The sequence below is a fragment of the Lepus europaeus genome, chromosome 10 (assembly GCF_033115175.1).
Source record: "Lepus europaeus isolate LE1 chromosome 10, mLepTim1.pri, whole genome shotgun sequence".
Classification (NCBI taxonomy): Eukaryota; Metazoa; Chordata; class Mammalia; order Lagomorpha; family Leporidae; genus Lepus; species Lepus europaeus.
In genome coordinates, this window is record NC_084836.1 from 102,154,872 (window position 1) to 102,176,067 (window position 21,196).

At 42.4% G+C, this 21,196-nt stretch overlaps 1 protein-coding gene across 3 annotated transcripts in view; it reads left to right on the plus strand.

Annotated features, from left to right (window-relative positions):
- The window catches only part of ITCH (itchy E3 ubiquitin protein ligase), a 117,340-nt gene that overhangs the window by 84,868 nt on the left and 11,276 nt on the right, over positions 1–21,196 (plus strand). For all 3 annotated transcript variants that reach the window (XM_062204060.1, XM_062204058.1, XM_062204059.1), the window contains 7 exons: positions 2,531–2,690; positions 2,859–2,992; positions 3,316–3,456; positions 14,498–14,618; positions 15,665–15,769; positions 17,246–17,342; positions 19,521–19,593. In XM_062204060.1, coding sequence (XP_062060044.1) covers positions 2,531–2,690; positions 2,859–2,992; positions 3,316–3,456; positions 14,498–14,618; positions 15,665–15,769; positions 17,246–17,342; positions 19,521–19,593 — 831 coding nt within the window. The remainder of the gene's footprint in view (positions 1–2,530; positions 2,691–2,858; positions 2,993–3,315; positions 3,457–14,497; positions 14,619–15,664; positions 15,770–17,245; positions 17,343–19,520; positions 19,594–21,196) is intronic.

Below are 21,196 nucleotides of genomic sequence, written 5' to 3' on the forward strand. Positions count from 1 at the left end.
ATTGATACAAACAGTAGTTTCTTAGTTCCCAACTGAGTTAATATGCCATGAAAATATAGACGACTGTGTAAGATATGAGTTGAAGTGTTAATTTGTTTTAATTTTTATGTTTATTTGCTCATTATTTGAAAGGCAGAGAGACAGAGAAAGAAGAGGGATCTTCCATCTCCTAGTTCACTCCCCAAATGCCTGCAGTAGGCAGGGCTGGGCCAGGCCGGAGCCAGGAACACAAAACTTAGTCTGGGTCTCCTGTGGGGTGAAAGGGACCCAAGTCTGTCACCCAGGGAACCCCTTAGCAGGAAATTGGATCCAAAGTGAAGGAGCTGGGACTCTAACCAGGTGTTTTGATACAGGATACAGGCATCTCAAGTGGCATCTTAACCACTTCACCAAATACCCACTTGAAGTTCAGATTCTTAATTCTGCTTCGTATCTGAACATTTACTCAAAACCTGGGAGATAGCCTCAAGCAAGAAATTACTTTGCTTATTCCATAACAGTATGTCACCCCAGGTTAGAATGGGGCAGGCATGCCTTCATTCCATATGCCAGCCCCTGCAGCTTACTGCTAGTGCAGACCCTGGGAGGCTGTGGTGCTGGCTCATGTAATTGAGTTCCTGCCGTGTGCATGGGAGAACTGGATTGAGAACTGGCCGTGGACATCTCGGGAGTAAGCTAGCAGATGAGCACTGTCTTTCTCTGTCTCTCTCTCTCTCTCTCACTCTCTTGTTTTCTCTTCTACCCCTCAATGTAAATAAATTTAATTATTTCTCTTTTGTGGGCTTAGCAATGGCAGTAGGAAAGGCAAGAACTTTGGAGTAATACTCGATTTGCATATTTTTTCTGCCCTCAATAATATGTCCTTTGCACAGATAACTCCTATAAAGTTGGGAGTAGTAATATCTGCCTTTGTAGGATTATTATGTAGCTCAGAGCTGAATCTTTATGTGCCCACTAACTAGCAGCTATACTTTAGTAGTTCTTTATATCATGTTTCTAAGTTCAAATGAAACTATTTCAAAATACATGAAATAATCACAGATAGATAAATATGAGTTACAAGTTCAGGATAATGCAGGAAGAAGGCGATCATTCATTCCTGATAAAAAAAAATTGAGTAGCAGTTTAAAGTGTCAGTATTATCATCAGAGGCCATGAACTAACAGGAAGAGAGATCTTGGGCACAAGTTGATGCCACACATATTGCCCCACATCTGCTAAGACTCACCTATGTTAATAATTAGTATCCATAGTCTTATGTTAATATGGTTTGAAGTTTTCACAGCATTCGAGTTAGAGCTTCTCAGAACTTTTTTTCTAATAAATGAGGGACTGGAATTAAGTACTTTACTGCATCTGTGTTATTGGAAGATTTTTCATACCCATTTAAAGATGTAAGGAATAGTGGTGCACTTGATGAGGATCAGCATAGGACTTAGTAATACGAATATTAGACTTATTTTAGCCACTCTTAATTACGTACAACTTGCTGTACATACTATTTCATCAGTTCCGAGACCAACATTTTCACATTTTAATATATCTAAAATTGAGGTGTATATTACATTATAATTGAAGAAAGTGGGTTATCAAGTAAAAATGCCTTTGGTATCAATGATGTCTTAGATTTTTTGAGATATAATAATAAGTACTGGCCGGCGCCACAGCTCACTAGGCTAATTCTCCGCCTGTGGCACCTGCACCCGGGGTTCTAGTCCCGGTTGGGGTGCCGGTTCTGTCCCGGTTGCTCCTCTTCCAGTCCAGCTCTCTGCTGTGGCCCAGGAGGGCATTGGAGGATGGCCCAGGTCCTTGGGCCCTGCACTCGCCTGGGAGACCAGGAGGAAGCACTTGGCTCCTGGCTTTGGATCAGCACAGCACGCCGGCCGCAATGCGCCAGGCCGTAGCGGCCACTTGGGGGGTGAACCAATGGAAAAAGGAAGACCATTCTCTCTCTCACTGTCTAACTCTGCCTGTCAAAAATAATAATAATAAGTACTATGTAATTATCATCTCTGTAAAATGGATTCTAGTTGGGACCGGCACTGTGGCACAATGGGATAAATCATGCCTGCACTGGTGGCATCCCATATGGCTCTGGTTTGAGCCCTGGCTGCTCCACTTACCATCCAACTCCCTGCTAATGCTCCAGGGAAATCTGCAGAAGATAGCCCAAGTCTTTGGCCCTCTGTACCCAAGTGGCAAACCCAAATAAAGCTCCTGGCTCCTGGTTTCAGCCTGGCCTAGCCCCAGCTGATGCTGCCATTTCGGGAACCAGTGTATTGAAGATCGATCTCTCTCTCTCTCTCTCTCTCTCTCTGCAACTCTGCGTTTCAAATAAATAAATAAATCTTTAACCAAAAAAATAGATTTGAGTTGAACAGAAGCAGTAAAAAATCAATGTGAGATTAAAAAACTATCACCAGCTGAGGAGAAGGAAAGTAGATTCCTAAGAAATTTGTGGCACTGCTCTTTGATTTGTTAGCGTGATTACTTGTAAGATTTTTCATCCTTAATTTTCTTTTGATTTCAGAGAATGGTTCTTTCTTTTGTCACATGAAGTGTTGAACCCAATGTATTGCCTGTTTGAATATGCAGGGAAGGATAACTACTGCTTGCAGATAAACCCTGCTTCTTACATCAATCCAGATCACCTGAAGTATTTTCGCTTTATTGGGAGGTTTATTGCCATGGTAGGTACAGATGAAAAGCTGTGCATTTACTTTGCTCATTCAGCAATACTAAATTTTCTTCTATGCGCCATAATAAGGAAATCTTTCTAGTGAAGAATTCATCTAAAATTTTAAAATAAAATTACTATTAAATGTTATCTTACATGGTATTGTATCCTTTTTTCATAGGCTCTATTTCATGGGAAATTCATAGACACAGGCTTCTCTTTACCATTTTATAAACGTATCTTGAACAAACCAGTTGGACTTAAGGATTTAGAATCTATTGATCCAGAATTTTATAATTCTCTCATCTGGGTTAAGTAAGTTTCTGCTTACATTAATTCTTAAAATATAGTTTATATGCTTTTATTATGTTATTGGTAGCTTATCCAAACTGTAAGCATATATTGGTTTATTGAATTTAAATTATCTGTACATCAAACTGATTATTCAGTCTAACTTTTATAGAAATACACCTAAGATTTTCAGCAGTAATATGTCTTTGGAGAATAATCATACAATTTCTTGTGTTTTGATGTTGTAGATTAATGTTAATTAGTTAAGAAGAGTTCTTTAGGTAAAGAATTTTGAATTGTAATTGAATTGGCAGTTATAAAAATTCTACTTCTTTTCTTTTGTGCAGAGAAAACAATATTGAGGAATGTGGTTTGGAAATGTACTTTTCCGTTGATAAAGAAATTCTAGGTGAAATTAAGAGTCATGATCTGAAACCAAATGGTGGCAATATTCTTGTAACAGAAGAAAATAAAGAGGAATATATCAGGTGAGAATGCTCCTGTTGGACTATAGCCCATTAATAATTATCTAGAAGTACTAATAGATACTATTTGAAAAAAATTACATTTTTATTGTTTTCCTATATGAGCAATTATTTTTCATTTCAAGTTTTAGCCCAGAAGTGGGAGTTTTAAGGATAGAATTTCTGGCCGGCGCCGTGGCTTAACAGGCTAATCCCTCCGCCTTGCGGCGCCGGCACACCAGGTTCTAGTCCTGGTTGGGGCGCCGGATTCTATCTCGGTTGCCCCTCTTCCAGGCCAGCTCTCTGCTATGGCCCGGGAAGGCAGTGGAGGATGGCCCAAGTGCTTGGGCCCTGCACCCGCATGGGAGACCAGGAGAAGCACCTGGCTCCTGGCTTCGGATCAATGCGATGAGCCAGCCACAGCGGCCATTGGAGGGTGAACCAACGGCTAAAGGAAGACCTTTCTCTCTGTCTCTCTCTCACTGTCCACTCTGCCTGTCAAAAAAAAAAAAAAAAAAAAGATAGAACTTCTGCTGAATCACTTTTTAAATACCAGTTCTGTACCCACTATGCCATATAACAGATACTTGTAAAATTCACAAGTAAAATGATTGTCTATAGTTTATTCAATCTCATGTTTTATATTAGCTTATACTTTTAGTCTCAAGAGTTACTAGTTCATTCAGATGTTCTCAACACCAGTTATGTCCAACAGGGATTAAATTTAGCATATGTGCTTTTTCTCAGATTCTGATTTCTAGATCTCTTGGAATTTTTTCATAATTAAAAGTGCACAGTTCGGGTTAGGCATTTGGCACAGTAGTGAAGATACAGTGGCACGCCTGCATCCCATGTCAGAATGCCTAATTCAAACCCCTCTTCTACTTCGGATCCAATTTCTTGCTAATGTATATCCTAGGAGGCAGCAGGTGATGACTCAAGTATTTGGCTCCCTGCCACCCATGTGGGAAACATGAATTGAACTCCTGTTTCTGGCTTTGGCCTGTCAAACGCTAGCTGTTGTAGGCATTTAGGAAGTGAACCAGTAAATGAATTATAGCTAGCCTCTTGCTCACTCTGTTTCTCTGCCTTTCAAATAAGTAAACTTAAAAAAAAAAAATGCACGCAATGTAACTGTTACCAAATACAGTGGACAATTATCAGTTTTAATTGGTAAATAATCTATTAAAATTTTTTTTTAGCTTTTCAATTTGTTATTTACTGACTGACTCCCTAAATGCCCACAATAGCTGGAACTGGGCCGGGCTGAAATCTGGAGCCCAGAACTCAATCTGGGTCTCCGACATGGGTGATAGGGACCCATGTCTTCCTTCCGCTGGTTCACTCCCCAAATGGTCGCAATAGCTGGAACTGTGCCAATTCGAAGCCAGGAGCCAGAAACTTCTTCCAGGTCTCCCACAAGGTTGCAGGGCCCAAGGACTTGGGCCATCTTCTACTGCTTTCCCAGGCCATAGCAGAGAGCTGGATCGGAAATGGAGCAGCCGGGACTCAAACTGGCACCCATATGGGATCTGGCACTGCAGGAAGTGACTTTACCCACTATGCCACAGCACCAGCCCCAAAAAGCATGGTTTATACTCATGTCGAATTTTTTTTTTAATTTAATGTTTGTGAGGTTCAGCCATGTTGGGTATATTAGTTTTTCATTCTTTTTTATTGTTGAAGTGTTCCACAGTATTTACATCCATTATCTTATTGATGAACATGTGGGTTGTTTCTCAGTTTAGGGCTATTATGAATAAAGCAGCTAGAAACATTCTTGTTGAATCTTTTGGTTAACATATTTGTTTTTCTCTTGGGTAAATGCCCAGGAATAATGTCGTGTTTGGGTAGGTCCTCAGCTTTATTAGAAACTGCCAAACAGTTACAAAAGTGGCTGTAGCCACTTTTCCTACTAAAAACATTTGAGAGTTACTTCACATTCTGCCCAGTAAGTCAGTAGTATCATTGTGGTTTTAATTTCCATTTCTCCCTTGACTAATGGCATTGAGTAACTTTTTATGTTTGTATGTATTGATATTTTTGTAACTATTTTGTGAAGTATTGGAATGTTTTGTCCATCGTATAACTGATTTATTCATTTTGGGAGTACTTTATGTATTCTGAATCATTTATTTTAGCCCTCTGAATTGTTGTTGTTGTTGTTGTTGTTGAATGGTTATTCATTCATTTGAAAGGCAGAGCAACAGAGAAATAGAAACGGAGGTCTTCCATATGCTGATTCCTTTAAAGCTTTAAAGTACCAACTAGGCACTGTTTCAGCTACAACCCACAGATTTTGATATGTTGTGGTTTTGGTTATCCTTCAGTTTAAAGAAAAAAATTTAAGACTTATTTATTTGAAAGGCTCAGAGAGAAAGATCAGTCCATCCATTAACCTATCTTCTAAGTTACCATTAATAGCTCGGGTTGGGCCACCCTGAAGCCAGGAGCCAGCAACTCCATTCTGGTCTCCCAGGTGGTTGACAGAAACTCAAGCATTTGAGCCATCTACCCTGCCTCCCAGATGTATTAGCAGGGAGATGGATTGGAAGCAGAGTAGTTGGGACTTGTCTGATGTGGCCGTCCCAAGCAACCACTTAACCATCTGTACAACAATGTGTGTAGAAGTACATTTTTAAATTTCCAAATGAAATTTTCTAAATATCTCTCTGTTGTTCTCTAATTCAATCCCATTATAATCAGAAAACATTCTTTGTATTATTTCATACCTTTTAAACATTTTTTTAAGAAGATTTCAGTTCGGCCAGCGCCGTGGCTCAATTATTAAAAATTAAATAAATAAATAAATAAATAAACTGAAATCCCTTTTTTCCCCAAGATGTATTTGTTTATTTGAAAGGCAGAGGCAGAGAAAGGAGGGAAGGCGCTCTTCCATCCGCTGGTTCACTCTGCAAAGGGCTGCAACGGCCGGAGCTGGGCCGATCTAAAGCTAGGAGCCAGAAGTCTCCTCGGGGTCTCCCACATGGATGTGCGGGCCTAAGCACTTGGACCTTCTTCTACTGCTTTACTAGGCCATAGCAGAGAGCTGGATCTGAAGTGGAACAGCTGGGACTTGAACAGTGCTCACATGGGATGCTGGCACTGCAGTTGGCAGCCCTACCTGCTATGCAGCAGTGCTGGCCCCAACTGAAATCATCTTTTTTCTTTTTTTTTCCTGACAGGCAGAGTGGACAGTGAGAGAGAGAGAGACAGAGAGAAAGGTCTTCCTTTTGCTGTTGGTTCACCCTCCAATGGCCGCCGCGGTAGGCGCGCTGCGACCAGCGCACCACGCTGTTCTGATGGCAGGAGCCAGGTGCTTCTCCTGGTCTCCCATGGGGTACAGGGCCCAAGCACTGGGGCCATCCTCCACTGCACTCCCTGGCCACAGCAGAGAGCTGGCCTGGAAGAGGGGCAACCGGGACAGGATCGGTGCCCTGACCAGGACTAGAACCCGGTGTGCCGGTGCTGCAAGGCGGAGGATTAGCCTAGTGAGCTGCGGCGCCGGCCAGTTTATTTATTTGAAAGGCAAAGTAGGACTGGTGTGACATTCCACGTGTTCTGGCTGCTCTACTTCTGGGTAAAGCAGCAGCAGATGATCCAGGTACTTGGGCCCCTTGCACCCACGTGGGAGGCCAGAAGAAGCTCCTGGCTTCGTCCTGGCCCAGCCATCTGCGGAGTCAACAAGCCAATGGAAAATATCTATGACTCCCTCTCCTCTTCTCTCTCTCTGTAACTTTGCCTTTCAATAAATAAATAAATAAATCTGTAAAAAAAAAAAAAAAAAGGAAGGCAGAGTTAACAGAGAGAGAAAGGTCTTCCATCTGTTGTCTCTGTCCCCAGATGGTTATAATGGCCAGGGCTGAGTCAGACTGAAACTAGAAACTAGGGGTTTCTTCCTGGTCTCCCACATGGGTGGCAGGTGACCATCCACCCCTGTCTTCTCAGGCCTTTAAGCAGGGAGCCTAATTGGAAGTAGAGCAGCCGGGATTCTTGAACGGATACCTGTATGGGATGTTGGCGTTACAGGCAGCAACTTAACTTGGCTGTGCCGCAATATCAGCCCTCTTGTTAAACATTTTGAAGTTTGTTACTTTTTTTAAAACATTTTTTATTATTATTTGCAAGTCAGAGTTACACAGAGAAAGGTAGGTAGGTCTTCCATCTGCTGGTTCACTCCCAAATTGGCCACAACAGTTGGAGCTGTGCTGATTTGGAGCCAGGAGCTTCTTCCAGAAGCTCCTTATTCTTATTCCATCTTATTCTACTTCCCCAAGCCACAGCAGAGAGCTGGATTGGAAGTGGAGCATCCGGGTCTCGTACCAGCACCCATAAGGGATACCAGCACTTCAGGCCAGGGCGTTAACCTGCTGCGCCACAATGCCAGTCCCTAAAGTTTGTGTTATAAACCAACGTATGGTCTGTCTTGTATACTTGAATGTATGTACTGTCATTGTTAGATTAATATTTTATAAATGTCGAGTCACATTAAATGATAGTAATATAAAGGTCTTCTATATCCTTACTTTTTGTCTACTTCTTCCATCAAGTAAATGAGGAATGTTGAATTCTTAACTATAAATTATGTTTCTTCTTTTAGGCACATCATTTTTTCTGTGTTTTAAAGCTTTTGCTAGTACATCCTTACATGTATTTGATGAATTGACTCCTCATTCTTTCTGTTCATATTCCTTTTCCTAAAATCTATTTTTTAAATATCTCCACTCCAGCTTTCTTGTGATTATTATATGCATGGTACATTTTCCTCTACCTTTTTACTTTTTGCCTATGAGTTTGGATTTAAATATGTTTTCTTCTAAGCAGCATAATCTTAGGTCTTACTATTTTCATTCAGCTTGATAATCTCTGTTTTATACTTGGAGTGTTCAGTATGTTTATATTTAGTGTTACTTCTAATATGTTTGGCCTTCGACCACTGATACTTGTTTTTTGCTATTCACAAATCTCACCTTTTTTTTTTTTTTTTGGACAGGCAGAGTTAGAGAGAGAGAGAGAGAGAAAAGTCTTCCTTTTGCATTGGTTCACCCCCCAAATGGCCACTACGGCCGGCGCACTGTGCCGATCCAAAGCCAGAAGCCAGGTGCTTCCTCCTGGTCTCCCATGCGGGTACAGGGCCCAAGGTCTTGGGCCATCTTCCACTGCCTTCCCAGGCCACAGCTGAGAGCTGGACTGGAAGAGGAGCAACCGAGACAGAATCTGGTGCCGCAGGCAGAGGATTAGCCAAGTGAGCCGCGGTGCCGGCCAACTATTTTTCATTTTTTAAAAAAGGTAATCTGCTTGCAGCGCCAGCACACTGGGTTCTGGTCCCGGTCAGGGTGCCGGATTCTGTCCCGGTTGCCCCTCTTCCAGGCCAGCTTTCTGCTATGGCCCAGGAGTGCAGTGGAGGATGGCCCAAGTCCTTGGGCCCTGCACCCGTGTGGGAGAGCAGGAGAAGCACCTGGCTCCTGGCTTCGGATCAGCGCAGTGCGGCGGCTGCGGCAGCCTTTGGGGGGTGAACCAACAGCAAAGGAAGACCTTTCTCTCTGTCTCTCTCTCACTATCCACTCTGCCTGTCAAAAAAATAAAATAAAAATAAAAAAATTTTTAAAGTAATCTGGGGTGAACCAGTGGATGGAAGACCTTTCTCTCTGAGTCTCTCACTGTCTAACTTTATCTGTCAAATAAATAATAAATAAATAAATAAGTAAGTTATTTATTTGAAAGGCAGAGATACAGAAAGAGAAGGTGATGGAGGGGCATGGAGGAGAAGAATCTTCCATCTGCTGGTTCACTTCCCAGATGGCTACAACAGCCAGGACCGGCCAGGCTGAAGCCAGGAGCTTCTTTTAGGTCTCTCATGTGGATGCAGGGACCCAAGTACTTGGGCCATCTTCCTCTGCTTTTCCCAGGCACATTAACAGGGAACTGGATCAGAAGTGGTAACAGGGAACTGGATCAGAAGTGGAGCAGCCAGCGCTGCAGGCGGAAGCTTAATCTTCTACACCATCCCCGGCTTGTTTTTCATTTTCCTAAGCTGCTACATGTCCCTCCTTTCCTGCCTTCTTTGACTTAATAAAACAGTTTTTACTGTTTGCATCTTTTCATTGATTATACTTTTTTTTTTACTTTTTTTACTTTTTTAGTGGCAAATCCAATGGTTATAGTAATATGCATCTTTAACTTATCCCTATTTATCTAAAATTAATACTCTTGTATCTTGCTACAGTACAATTATAGAAAGCTCATGATTCCACTTACCTCATTCAGCCCTTTGTAATGTTGTTGTCATATTTTATTTCTACATGTTATAAATATCTCATAATACCATATTATTGCTGTAAGTAATTAAGAAACATTTTAAAGTTTATTATTTATTTGATAGGCACACTGAGCTCCATTCGGCTGGGTCATGCCCCATATGTGGGGCTAAAGCAGTAACAATAATCCAGGTCTCTCACGTGGGTAATAGGAGCCCAATTACTTGAACCATCACGGCTCCCTCCCTGAGTCTGTATTAGAAGGAAGCTAGAGTCAGGAGATAAAGCCAAGCTTCAAACTGGGCCACCTCAGTATGTGGTACAGGCATCTTACTTAACCTGCTTCTTAAGTGCTTGGCTAAACACCTGCTCCTCAATAAATTTTGGGCTGGCACCATGGCTTAATAGGCTAATCCTCTGCCTAGCAGCGCCAGCGCGCCGGATTCTGTCCCGGTTGCCCCTGTTCCAGCCCAGCTCTCTGCTATGGCCCGGGAGTACAGTGGAGGATGGCCCAAGTGCTTGGGCCCTGCACCTCCATGGGAGACCAGGAGAAGCACCTGGCACAGCACGCCGGCCGTGGCGGCCATTGGAGGGTGAACCAACGGCAAAAAGGAAAACCTTTCTCTCTGTCTCTCTTTCACTGTCCACTCTGCCTGTCAAAAAAATAAAAATAAATTTTGAAATATCACCGTTTCACTTCTTCCCACAGATTCATTTTGCTTTGAAACTTTGTATTTTAATTTTTACTTATTAAGACAGAGCAACAGAATTCCCCTCTGCTGATTCACTCCCCAAATGCCCAAAGCCAGGAACCTAGATCTCAATCCAGGTCCCCTCTTTGGTGGCAAGAACCCAACTACTTGAGCCATCACATGCTACCTCCCAGGGAGCACATTAGCAGAAATGCTGGGATCCAGAGCAGACTTGCTACCCAAACCCAAATACTTCAATATTGGATGAGGATATGCTAAACAGTGTTGTAACAGCTAGGTCAAATGCCTGCTCCATTTCCACTTTATTTTTACAGAGAATACTTTTTCTTCAGCCCTTAAAGACTATGCATCCTACATGGGCTTTGGAGGCTGTGAGGCAGCACCTGCCTGTCTAAATCGGGGTGGTGGCGTCTGGCCTTTGCAGGCTTCATGAGATCAATTTCTGACCATCTTGCTGTGAATGGCACAACTCACACACTAATGTAGCTTCACATACAGCTTGGGAGGCATATAGGTATCAAAAACAATTCAGAGATGGCTCTGACAACTCTGTCCTCCATTATGTTTTGAATGACAAACTTTTTTTTTTTTTTTTTAAGGATTTATTTTATTTTATTGAAAGGCCAAGGTAGAGAGGGGGAGGGAAAGACAGATCCCCATCCACTGGTTCACTCCCTAAATGGCCACAATGACCAGGGTTGGGCCTAACTGAAACCAGGAGCCAAGAACTTCTTCTAGGTCTCCCTCATGGGTACAGGGGCCCAAGCACTTGAGCCATCTTCTGTTGTTTCCCCAGATGAACTTCTTAAAGGTCTCATCCATCAGCATGCATGGAGCACAGTTAGTGCAGCAAATAGGCTGTGCATTGTTCCTCCTTTCTTTGTCATCTTGGAACTGAGGGCCTGAAAGAGGTCTTTACTACTTTTCAAGTAGATGTTTTAAAGGCTTTGGTAACTTCAACATTCAACGTTGGGCCATCTGTATGTCTTATTCTGTAGACTTTTTCTTGTGGTTATGGGTCATGTTTTACTGCTGCTGTATGTGTAGTGATTTTTTTTTTTTTTTTTTTTATTGTGGATAATACATGGTAGGAACTCTGGGTTCTTTTTCCTTTCCATAAAGAGAATTGAGTTTGTTCTGACAGGTAGCTGAAATAAGGACAGATCACTTTGATCCTGTGGAAACTTGCTCGAGCAGTCTTCTCTTTCTTTGCTTTCAGTTGTAAAATGTAACCCTTATTCCTAGCATATACTCCTTTCAATGGAAAGTACAAGGTATTTACCGAGGCCCTCTACATTTCTGAGGTGTAAACTCTTAAATTGTTATCTCTTCAAGATAAGGTAACTTAAAATTTCTACCTAAGCCTTTGATACTCCATTTGTTGCTGTCGACAGGATTTTTTGGTGTCTCATCAGCCTATGTCATATGCATTTAGGAGTCAGCTAAGAATTTGAATTTGTTGTGCAGATTTGGGAGCTCAGTCTTTGTCTTCCTTCTTTTTGGAATTTTCCCCTAGATGTTTGGCAGGTTCAAACGCCCATTTGTCTTCAACCCAGTAAAACTATTGCTTTCTCGTTGAGCTCTATTCTCTGTCAATCAGAACATGACATCTGGGGAAAAAAACTTGTTAAGTGTGGATCTGCTTGTTCTAGGATGCTAATATCTTCCTTTTGGGAATCTCATCCCCACCAGTTGGGGCCTGCTTTCCATTTCTTGATGATGCTTTCAAACATTTGTGTTTTATAGTATACCCAGCATTTATTATAATTGCCAGGAAGATTAGTCCATTACTACCTAAATTGCATTTTACAAAATTTCAATTCTAAATAAACCTTAGAACTCTAAAAGTCATTATAAGTTGTTGTCAGAGAAACAAATGCTTAAAATACACACTTGTTGCTCATTAAGAATTTTTTTAAAGATGTGTTTATTCGAAAAGAGTTACAGAAAAAGATAGAGAGGTCTTCTATCCACTGGTTCACTCCCCAAATGGCTGTAATGATCATAGCTAAGCTGATCAAAAGCCTAGAGCTCCTTCTGGCTTGGGTGCAGGGGCCCAAGCACTTGAGCCATCTTCCATTGCTTTCCCAGGCCAAAGCAGAGAGCTGAATCTTAAGTGGAGCAGCTGGGACTTGAACTGACACCTATATGGGATGCCAGAACTACAGATGGTGGCTTTACTGCTATGTCACAATGCTGGCTCCTCATTGAGAATTTTTTAAAAGTAAGTAGTCTGGGGGCCAGCGCTGTGGCGCAGCAGGTTAAAGCCCCGGTCTGCAGTGCCGGCATCCCTTATGGGCACCAGTTCAAGTACAATCCAGCTCTCTGCTGTGGCCTGGGAAAGCAGTAGAAGATGGCTCAAGTCCTTGGGCCCCTGCGCCCTCGTGGGAGACCCAGATGAAGCTCTCCTAGCTCCTGGCTTCAGATCAGCTCAGCTCTGGACATTATGGTCAAATAAAATAAACCTTAAAAAAAAATAAGTAGGCCGGCGCCGCGGCTCACTTGGCTAATCCTCCGCCTGCAGCGCAGGCACCCCGGGTTCTACTCCCAGTTGGGGCGCCAGATTCTGTCCCGGTTGCTCTTCTAGTCCAGCTCTGCTGTGGCCTGGGAAGGCAGTGGAGGATGGCCCAAGTGCTTGGGCCCTGCACCCGCATGGGAGACCAGGAGGAAGCACCTAGCTCCTGGCTTCGGATTGGCGCAGCGCATCGGCCACAGGATGCTGTCCTTAGTGGCTATTTGAGGAGTGAACCAATGCAAAAGGAAGACCTTTCTCTCTCTCTGTCTCTCTCTCTCTCTCTCTGACTCTGCCTGTCCAAAAAAAAAAAAAGTAAATAGTCTATAAGATGGAAAATGTCAGTTTATACATTTGTGTGATTTTAAGTCTATTAAGATACATAGATGTAGATGAAGGTTGGAAGAAAGGCAAGGATGAAATTAGAATATTTTGTACAGAACTTTCTGTAAAAATACTTTTATTAAAGCAAATTATGAGGAAGAAAAATCAAAAGTATAAGACTGTCGATGTATAAACTTGTTTTAGAGTCTGATTCAAATAATAAATTCTAAAAATAGAATTAGAACTTGAGAACTGATTATCTGATATTAAGGAATTATTGTTCATTGTTCCGGTGCATTTTTTTTTTTTTAAGATTTTATTTAGTTGAGAGGTACAGTTACAGACATTGAGAGGGAGAGACAGAAAAGTCTTCTGTCCGATGGTTCACTCCCCAAATGGCCGCAATGGCTGGAGCTGCACAGATCTGAAGCCAGAAGTCAAGTGCTTCTTCCCAGTCTCCCATGTGAGTGCAGGGGTCCAAGAACTTGGGCCATCTTCCGCTGCTTTCCCAGGCCATAGCAGAGAGCTGGACTGGAAGAGGAGCTGCCAGGACTAGAACCAGCGCCCATATGGGATGCCGGTGCTGTAGGCAGAGGATTAACCTACTGCACCATGGCGCCAGCCCCTGTTTTGGTGCATTTTATGGTGTGATTGTGTTTTTAGAGATTAACCTCAGCTTATAGAGACCTATACTAAAATATTGAAGTTATATTGGTGCCGGCTCTGTGGTACAGCTGGTGAAGCTGCCGCCTGCAGTGCCAACATCCCATGGGGCGTGGGTTCGACTCTTGGCTGCTCTACCTCTGATCCAGCTCTCTGCTGTGGCCTGGGAAAGCAGTAGAGGATGGCCCAAGTCCTTGGCCCCTGCACTCATGGGAGACCTAGAAGAATCTCCAGGCTCCTGGCTTTGGATTGTCACAGCTCCAGCCATCGCGGCCAATTTTGGAGTGAACCATTGGATGGAAGACCTCTCTCTCTCTGCCTTTCCTTCTCTCTCTTTGTAATTCTGACTTCCAAATAAATAAATAAAAACTTTTTAAAAATTAAATTACATCTAAGGAATGAGTAGGAGCATAGATGAAATAAGGATAGCATTGTGATAGAATTAGACACATGTACAGAGGTGTTCATTATACTCTACTTTAACATATATTTGAAGCTTTTCATAGTACACATTTAAGGTTTTTATTTTAATTTTCAGAATGTAAAGCTTTAGATCTATAAGCTTTCTGATAGCTTTTTTTATATTTCTTTACCAGAATGGTAGCTGAATGGAGGTTGTCTCGAGGTGTTGAAGAACAGACACAAGCTTTCTTTGAGGGCTTTAATGAAATTCTTCCCCAGCAGTATTTGCAATACTTTGATGCAAAGGAATTAGAGGTAATGAGTTTCTTTGTTCTCCCAAATCAATGCTGATAAACTTTTCAGGTATCTTAAGGTATCACTTTTCCACCTTTTACATGGCAATGGTATTTTTTTATGCTGACAAGATGTTTTGAAATTTCCCAGTGGTTAAAGAAAACTATTATTTCTCCAAAGATAAGAGCATCAACCCCACCAAAAAATATTACTGTGAGGGCTTTTCTTTTACAGTTGTGTGACTTCTTTCCCTGCATATGACACCATACATGGAAACTCATTTTCATGACTAATGTAGATACAGTTGTTTTCTCCTTTTTATTTGAAAGGTGGAAAGACAGAGATCTTTATTTCCCTGGCTCACTCCCTAAATGCTCACAATAGGTGGATTTGGACAGACCAAAGCTGAGAGCCCAGAAATTCCTTTGAGTGTCCCACATGGGTGGTAGGGACCACTTTAGCCATCAGCCTGCTGCCTCTCAGGATGCACATTAGCAGGAAGCTGGATCAGAAGGAAAATCCTCAGACTTAGGGGCCAGCACTGTGGCATAGCGGGTAAAGCTGCTGCCTGCAGTTCCAGTATCCCATTTGGGCGCTGGTTCAAGTCCCAGCTGCTCCACTTCTGCTTCAGCTCTCTGCTATAGCCTGGGAAACCAGTAGAAAATGGCCTGAGGTCCTTGGGCCCCTGTACCCGCATGGGAGACCTGGAAGAAGCTCCTGGCTCCTGCCATTGCAGTCATTACAGGAGTAATAGGAGCCTTTCTCTCTTTCTCTCTCTTTCCCCCCCTCTCCTCTCTGTACCTCTGCTTTTTAAATAAATTTTAAAAAAAGACACAGACTTATACTAGGCACTACAATACACACAAGTGTCCTAAATGCTGTCTTAACTGCTGTGACAGATGCCTGCTCCTAGATAAAATTTTTAATGTACAGTTTATTAGCTGAAGCATGCTGATTTAATATATTTATTAAAGTTGTGTGTGATGTTAGTCTTTTTTTAAATCTATGTCTAACATTTTTTTTTGTACAGTCACCTAATGAAACTTTTATCTTTTTCATCTCTGAAGGTCCTTTTATGTGGAATGCAAGAGATTGATTTGAATGACTGGCAAAGACATGCCATTTACCGGCATTACACTCGGACAAGCAAACAGATCATGTGGTTCTGGCAGGTTTGTCTCAAAACTATTTCTCGTGGTATACAAACAGAATTTTTAAAAATTGGCTTATCACATATGGAAATGAGTCACCAAAATGAATACCAGTGTGTGCATTATAATAATTACAGCTGGCACCGCGGCTCAACAGGCTAATCCTCCGCCTTGCGGCACCGGCACACCGGGTTCTAGTCCCAGTCGGGGCACCGGATTCTGTCTCGGTTGCCCCTCTTCCAGGCCAGCTCTCTGCTGTGGCCCGGGAAGGCAGTGGAGGATGGCCCAAGTGCTTGGGCCCTGCACCCCATGGGAGACCAGGAGAAGCACCTGGCTCCTGCCATTGGATCAGCGCGGTGTCTGTCAAAAAAAAAAAAAAAAATTACAGATTTTTATAGCATTCTTTTAATACTTTTACCAAATAAACACAAACTTGTACATTTGCCCAGAGTGTAAAATAATTCCAGATGTTGAGATTTACCTGCACACAGGGCTGGCACTGTGGCGTAGTGGGTAAAGCCGCAGCCTGCAGTGCCAGCATCCCATATGGGCGTGGGTTCGAGACCCAGCTGCTCTTCCTATCCAGCTCTCTGCTATGGCCTGGGAAAGCAGTAGAAGATGGCCCAAGTGCTTGGGCCCTTGCACCCACTTGGGAGCACAATAGGTGAAAAATTATCGCTCACAAAATACACTTGGCTGTACCAAGCTGGGCTTTTAGCCTAACAGTGTTGACATCTGTGTCCCACATTTGGTCTTGGCCTGACTCCAGCTTCCTGCTACTGCGGACCCTGGGAAGCAGTGGTAATGGCAAGTAGTTGGTTTCTGCCAACCACATGGAAGGCCTGGATTCAGTTCCAGCACCTTGGACCTAGCCTTAGACCTGGCTCAGTCTTAGCTGTTGTAGGCATCTGGGGAGTGAATCAGCAATAGAAACTGGCTCTCTGTTTCTCTGTCTCTCAAACAAATAAAGTACCAGAATAATTGTGCTATAGGCTACAGACATCCTCCTAAAGCCTAATGTTTTGAGTTAGAATTGTAGTAGAGAAAACCCATGTAATTCTGGTCTAGCTATACCACAACCTAAAGAGCATTGTGATATTATTGGGATATATCTATATCAGAATTCTGTGAGTTTTATTTCATTTGTTCATAAAACAATCTGTAATGAACCACGCCTTGCATCTTATGCCTGAATGTCCCTTTTAGACAGGCAGATTTAGCAGCGTGGGGCTACCCTAGAAGAGCTTATCTTGAAAGTACATGAGTAGCAAGCTGTGGGGCCCAAGTCCTTTTTCTCCCTTTAAAGGTGTGGTTCTAGAATCTATATAGAAGTAAGTTAGTTTGGCTTTGACAAACATGGAAATGCCAGCTTCATCCAGAAGTCATTATCTAGTACAGCTGACACCAGGGTTTCCTTTAAGACTTGATCATTTTTATTTCTTAGAGTGCTCAATGTAACATATGACCTATGTGTCTCTTTAAATGTGCTTTTAACAGTTTGTTAAAGAAATAGATAATGAGAAGAGAATGAGACTTCTGCAGTTTGTTACTGGAACCTGCCGATTGCCAGTAGGAGGATTTGCTGACCTCATGGGTATGTAGGAAAGTCATTTTTCCTATCCAAAATTGTTGTCACACTGCCATTAGATAAATGTATCTACAGCTTAAAGAAGTAACAAAGACAAGTTACCTTGTGTTTGTGTAAACTTCTAAATCACTCTGTAGAAATTTTTGGTTCTCGGGATGCAGCAGGTTAAGTGCTGACATCCCACTTCAAGTTCTGGCTGTTCCACTTCTAGTCCAGCTCCCTGCTATTGCGCCTGGAGAGACAGCAGAAGATGGGGCCCTGCACCTATGTGGGAGACTCAATTAGAGTTCCCGGCTCCTGCCTTTAGCCTGGCCCAGCCCAAGCTGTGTGGCCATTTGGGAAGTGAACCAGCAGGTGGAAGAGAAGGAATGATCCTTCTCTTTCTCCCTCCCTCCCTCTCTCCCTCCCTCCCTCCTTCCTTCCCTTTCTCTCTCCCTCCCCTTCTCTCTCCCTCCCTCACCCTCTCTCTCTCCCTCTCTGTAACCCTTGCCTTTCAAATAAATAAATTTTAAAAAAGAAGCAAACTTTGACCCTCAGGCTAGATGCCACAGTTAAACTCAGTAGGATGGCACTCTTCTGTGTGTATGTCTGTTTATTCATTCAGTTAGTCATTTGGTAAACAGTTTAGTGACTCCTATGAGCCAAGTACTATTGGTTGTTATTAATAAGAATGTGCGGTAGTGATTTGTACTTTCCCTGTTGTGTTCAGAACCACTCTTCCCAATCAGTCTAGGAGCCCTTTGAGATATAGAGCCCTATCTTCAACATCTTTTAATTTCTGGAGCATGCCACTGGTTCACTTCTCAAATGGCTACAATGGCTGGGGCTGGGCTAGGTCGAAGCCAGAAGCCCAGAGATACATCTAGATCTTCCACATGCCTTGCAATGGCCCAGATATTTGGACCATTAGCAGGGGGCTGGACTGGAAGTAGAGCAGCCAGGACTTGAACCTGTGCTCCAGTATGAGATGCTGGTCTTGCAGGCAGCAGCTTAACCCAGAGCACCACAAAGCTGATCCCAGCATGATAATTTTAACTGTCCTTTTAAAATAATGATCATTTTCCATGTCACTTAACTTTTTTTTTATGTAACTACTCTCAACAATCTGTTATTAAATACAATTATCTTACCAATTTGTGTTTATACTAGGTTTAGTCAGGTGGGACATGTGAAAATTCCTTGTGCATGATGGTCTCCTATATTGCAGAACATTTAGAATATATGGCTAGTTCCAATCATTATGACCAGAAGTAAATATTTCTAGGGAGTAGTAGTGACCTTTTAGAAAACCAGTTCTGGGGCCGAAGCTATGGTGTAATGGGTAAAGCCGCTGCCTGCAGTGCCGGCATCCCATATGGGTGCTGGTTTGAGTCCTGGCTTCTCCACTTCCAATCCAGCTGCCTGCTAATGTCCTTGGGAAAAGCAGCAGAAGATAGCTCATGTGCTTGGACCCCTACACCCACATGGGAGACCCGGTAGAAGCTCCTGGCTTCTAGTTTCAGAGCAGCCCAGTTCCAGCTGTTTTGGCTATTTGAGAAGTGAACCAGCTGGTGGAAGATCTTTCTCTCCTTCTCTCTCTCTGTAACTCTGCCTTTCGTAAATAAATCTTTTAAAAAATAAAATCAGTGCTATATGATCCCCATTTATAGCTATCTTCAGCAGAAGATAAATGAGAGGCAAGAGAATTGGTATGTAGGTGTGGGTATTAGTGTAGGTATGTATTTGCTACAGGATCTCTAAGTGCAAACATTGTTAATATTGGATTCACTAGGATATTTACATTTAATAAAGTTTCAAAATTTTTGTACTTAAATCAAGTTTTATAAAGCAGTAGATTGTAATTTCTCTATTTAAAACAACTAAAATTAAGCTTTTTAGACTTATGTGAGCTATTAATCATTCTGGCTAAGGAATTCTAGATATAACTACATATATACTCAGTTCCTCTCGGGGATATGTTAACAAAATGGTCCTCAGACTTTTGTGTATCACAGCTACCTGGAAGCTTAAAAGAAACTTTGCTTAGCTCCCCATCTAAAGTTTCTCACTCTGTGGGCTTTGGGGTAGGGCCTGTGGATTTGTGATTCCAACAGATTCCATGATTATGCTGATGCTGCTGGAGTAGGGATTACATTTTCAGAACCACTGGACTAATGAACTGTTTATTATTTCATTATGTTTTAGGGAGCAATGGACCACAGAAATTCTGCATTGAAAAAGTTGGAAAGGAGAATTGGTTGCCCAGAAGTCATACTTGGTAAGTAAGATCAGAAACAATGGAAAAAATAGCATTTTACAGTTTTCCTATAGCTGTTCAAAGTGTTAGAAATTCAAAATGAGTGGGGCCAACGTTGTCATATACCGCCTGCGATGTCAGCATCCCATATGGGCACTGGTACAAGGCCTGGCTGCCCCACTTCGATCCAGCTCCTTGTTTATGCATCTGGGGGAAGCAGCGGAAGATGGCCGAAGTCCTTGGGCCTCTGCCAACCATGTGGGAGACTTGGAAGAAGCTCCTGGTTCCTGTTTCGCCCTAGCCGAGCTCTGGCTGTGGCAACCATTTAAGGAGTGAACCAGTGAATGGAAAATCTCTCTCTCTCTTCCTCTTCTCTAGTTCTACATTTCAAATTAAAAAAAAAAAAAAAAAAAAAAAAAACTTTAAAAAAATTCAAAATGAAATATTTTCCCTTTGGCACACAATTATTTTTAGCAACTTTTTTTTTTTTTTTTAAAGATTTATTTATTTATTTGAAAAGTCAGAGTTACACAGAGAGAGAAGGAGTGGTGAAAGAGAGAGAGAGATCTGCTGGTTCACTTCCCAACTGGCCACAATGGCTGGAGCTGTGCCTATCCAAAGCCAGGAGCCAGAAGCTTCTTCCAGGTTTTCCCACGTGGGTGCAAGGGCCCAAAGACTTGTGCCATCTTCTACTGCTTTCCCAGGCCACAGCAGAAAGCTGGACTGGAAGTGGTGCCCATGTGGGATGCCAGCACTGCAGGTAGCACGTTTACCTGCTACACGCCACAATGCTGGCCCCAACTTTATTGAGGCATAATGTATATACCATAAAATTTATCTGTTTTAATTCTATGATATAGTACATTTACAGAGGAGTATACTCATTACTACAGTCCAGTTTGGGAGTGTTTATTTGTTTTTGTTTTTTAGAGAGAGATTTATTTATTTATTTGAAAGGTAGAATTACAGAGATGGCGAGGTAGAGGTCCAGAAAGAGATCTTCTGTCTGCTATTTTACTCCCTAAATGGCTGCAACAGCCAGGTCTGGGCCTGGCTGAAGCCAAGAACCAGGAGCTTCATCTGGGCCTCACAATGTTGGCAGGGACCCAAACACTGGAGCTATCTTTTGCTGCTTTTCCCAGGGCACTAGCAGGAAGCTGGATTGGAAGTGGAGCAGCCAGGACTGAATCAGCACTCTTGTGGAATGCCAGCATCACAGGCATTGGTTTAACCTGCTTTCCCCACAGTCTAGTTTTAGAGTATTTTTTTTTACCCCTGAATTTTTGTTATTTCCTTCATTCCAAAATAATCAGTTTTGCTCATTTGAAACCAGTGCCTTTCTCCACCTCTGGAATTTTTTTAAAATGTGATATTTGATTACTTTTTTCTCTGAAAGAACACAAAGTTGAGAGCTCTACTTTCTAATATGGTGACCAGAAATCCTTTTTTTTTTTTTTTTAATTTTTTAATTTTTATTTTTTATTTTTATTTTTTGACAGGCAGAGTGGACAGTGAGAGAGAGAGACAGAGAGAAAGGTCTTCCTTTGCCGTTGGTTCACCCTCCAATGGCCGCCGCGGCTGGTGCGCTGCGACCGGCACACCGCGCTGCTCCGATGGCAGGAGC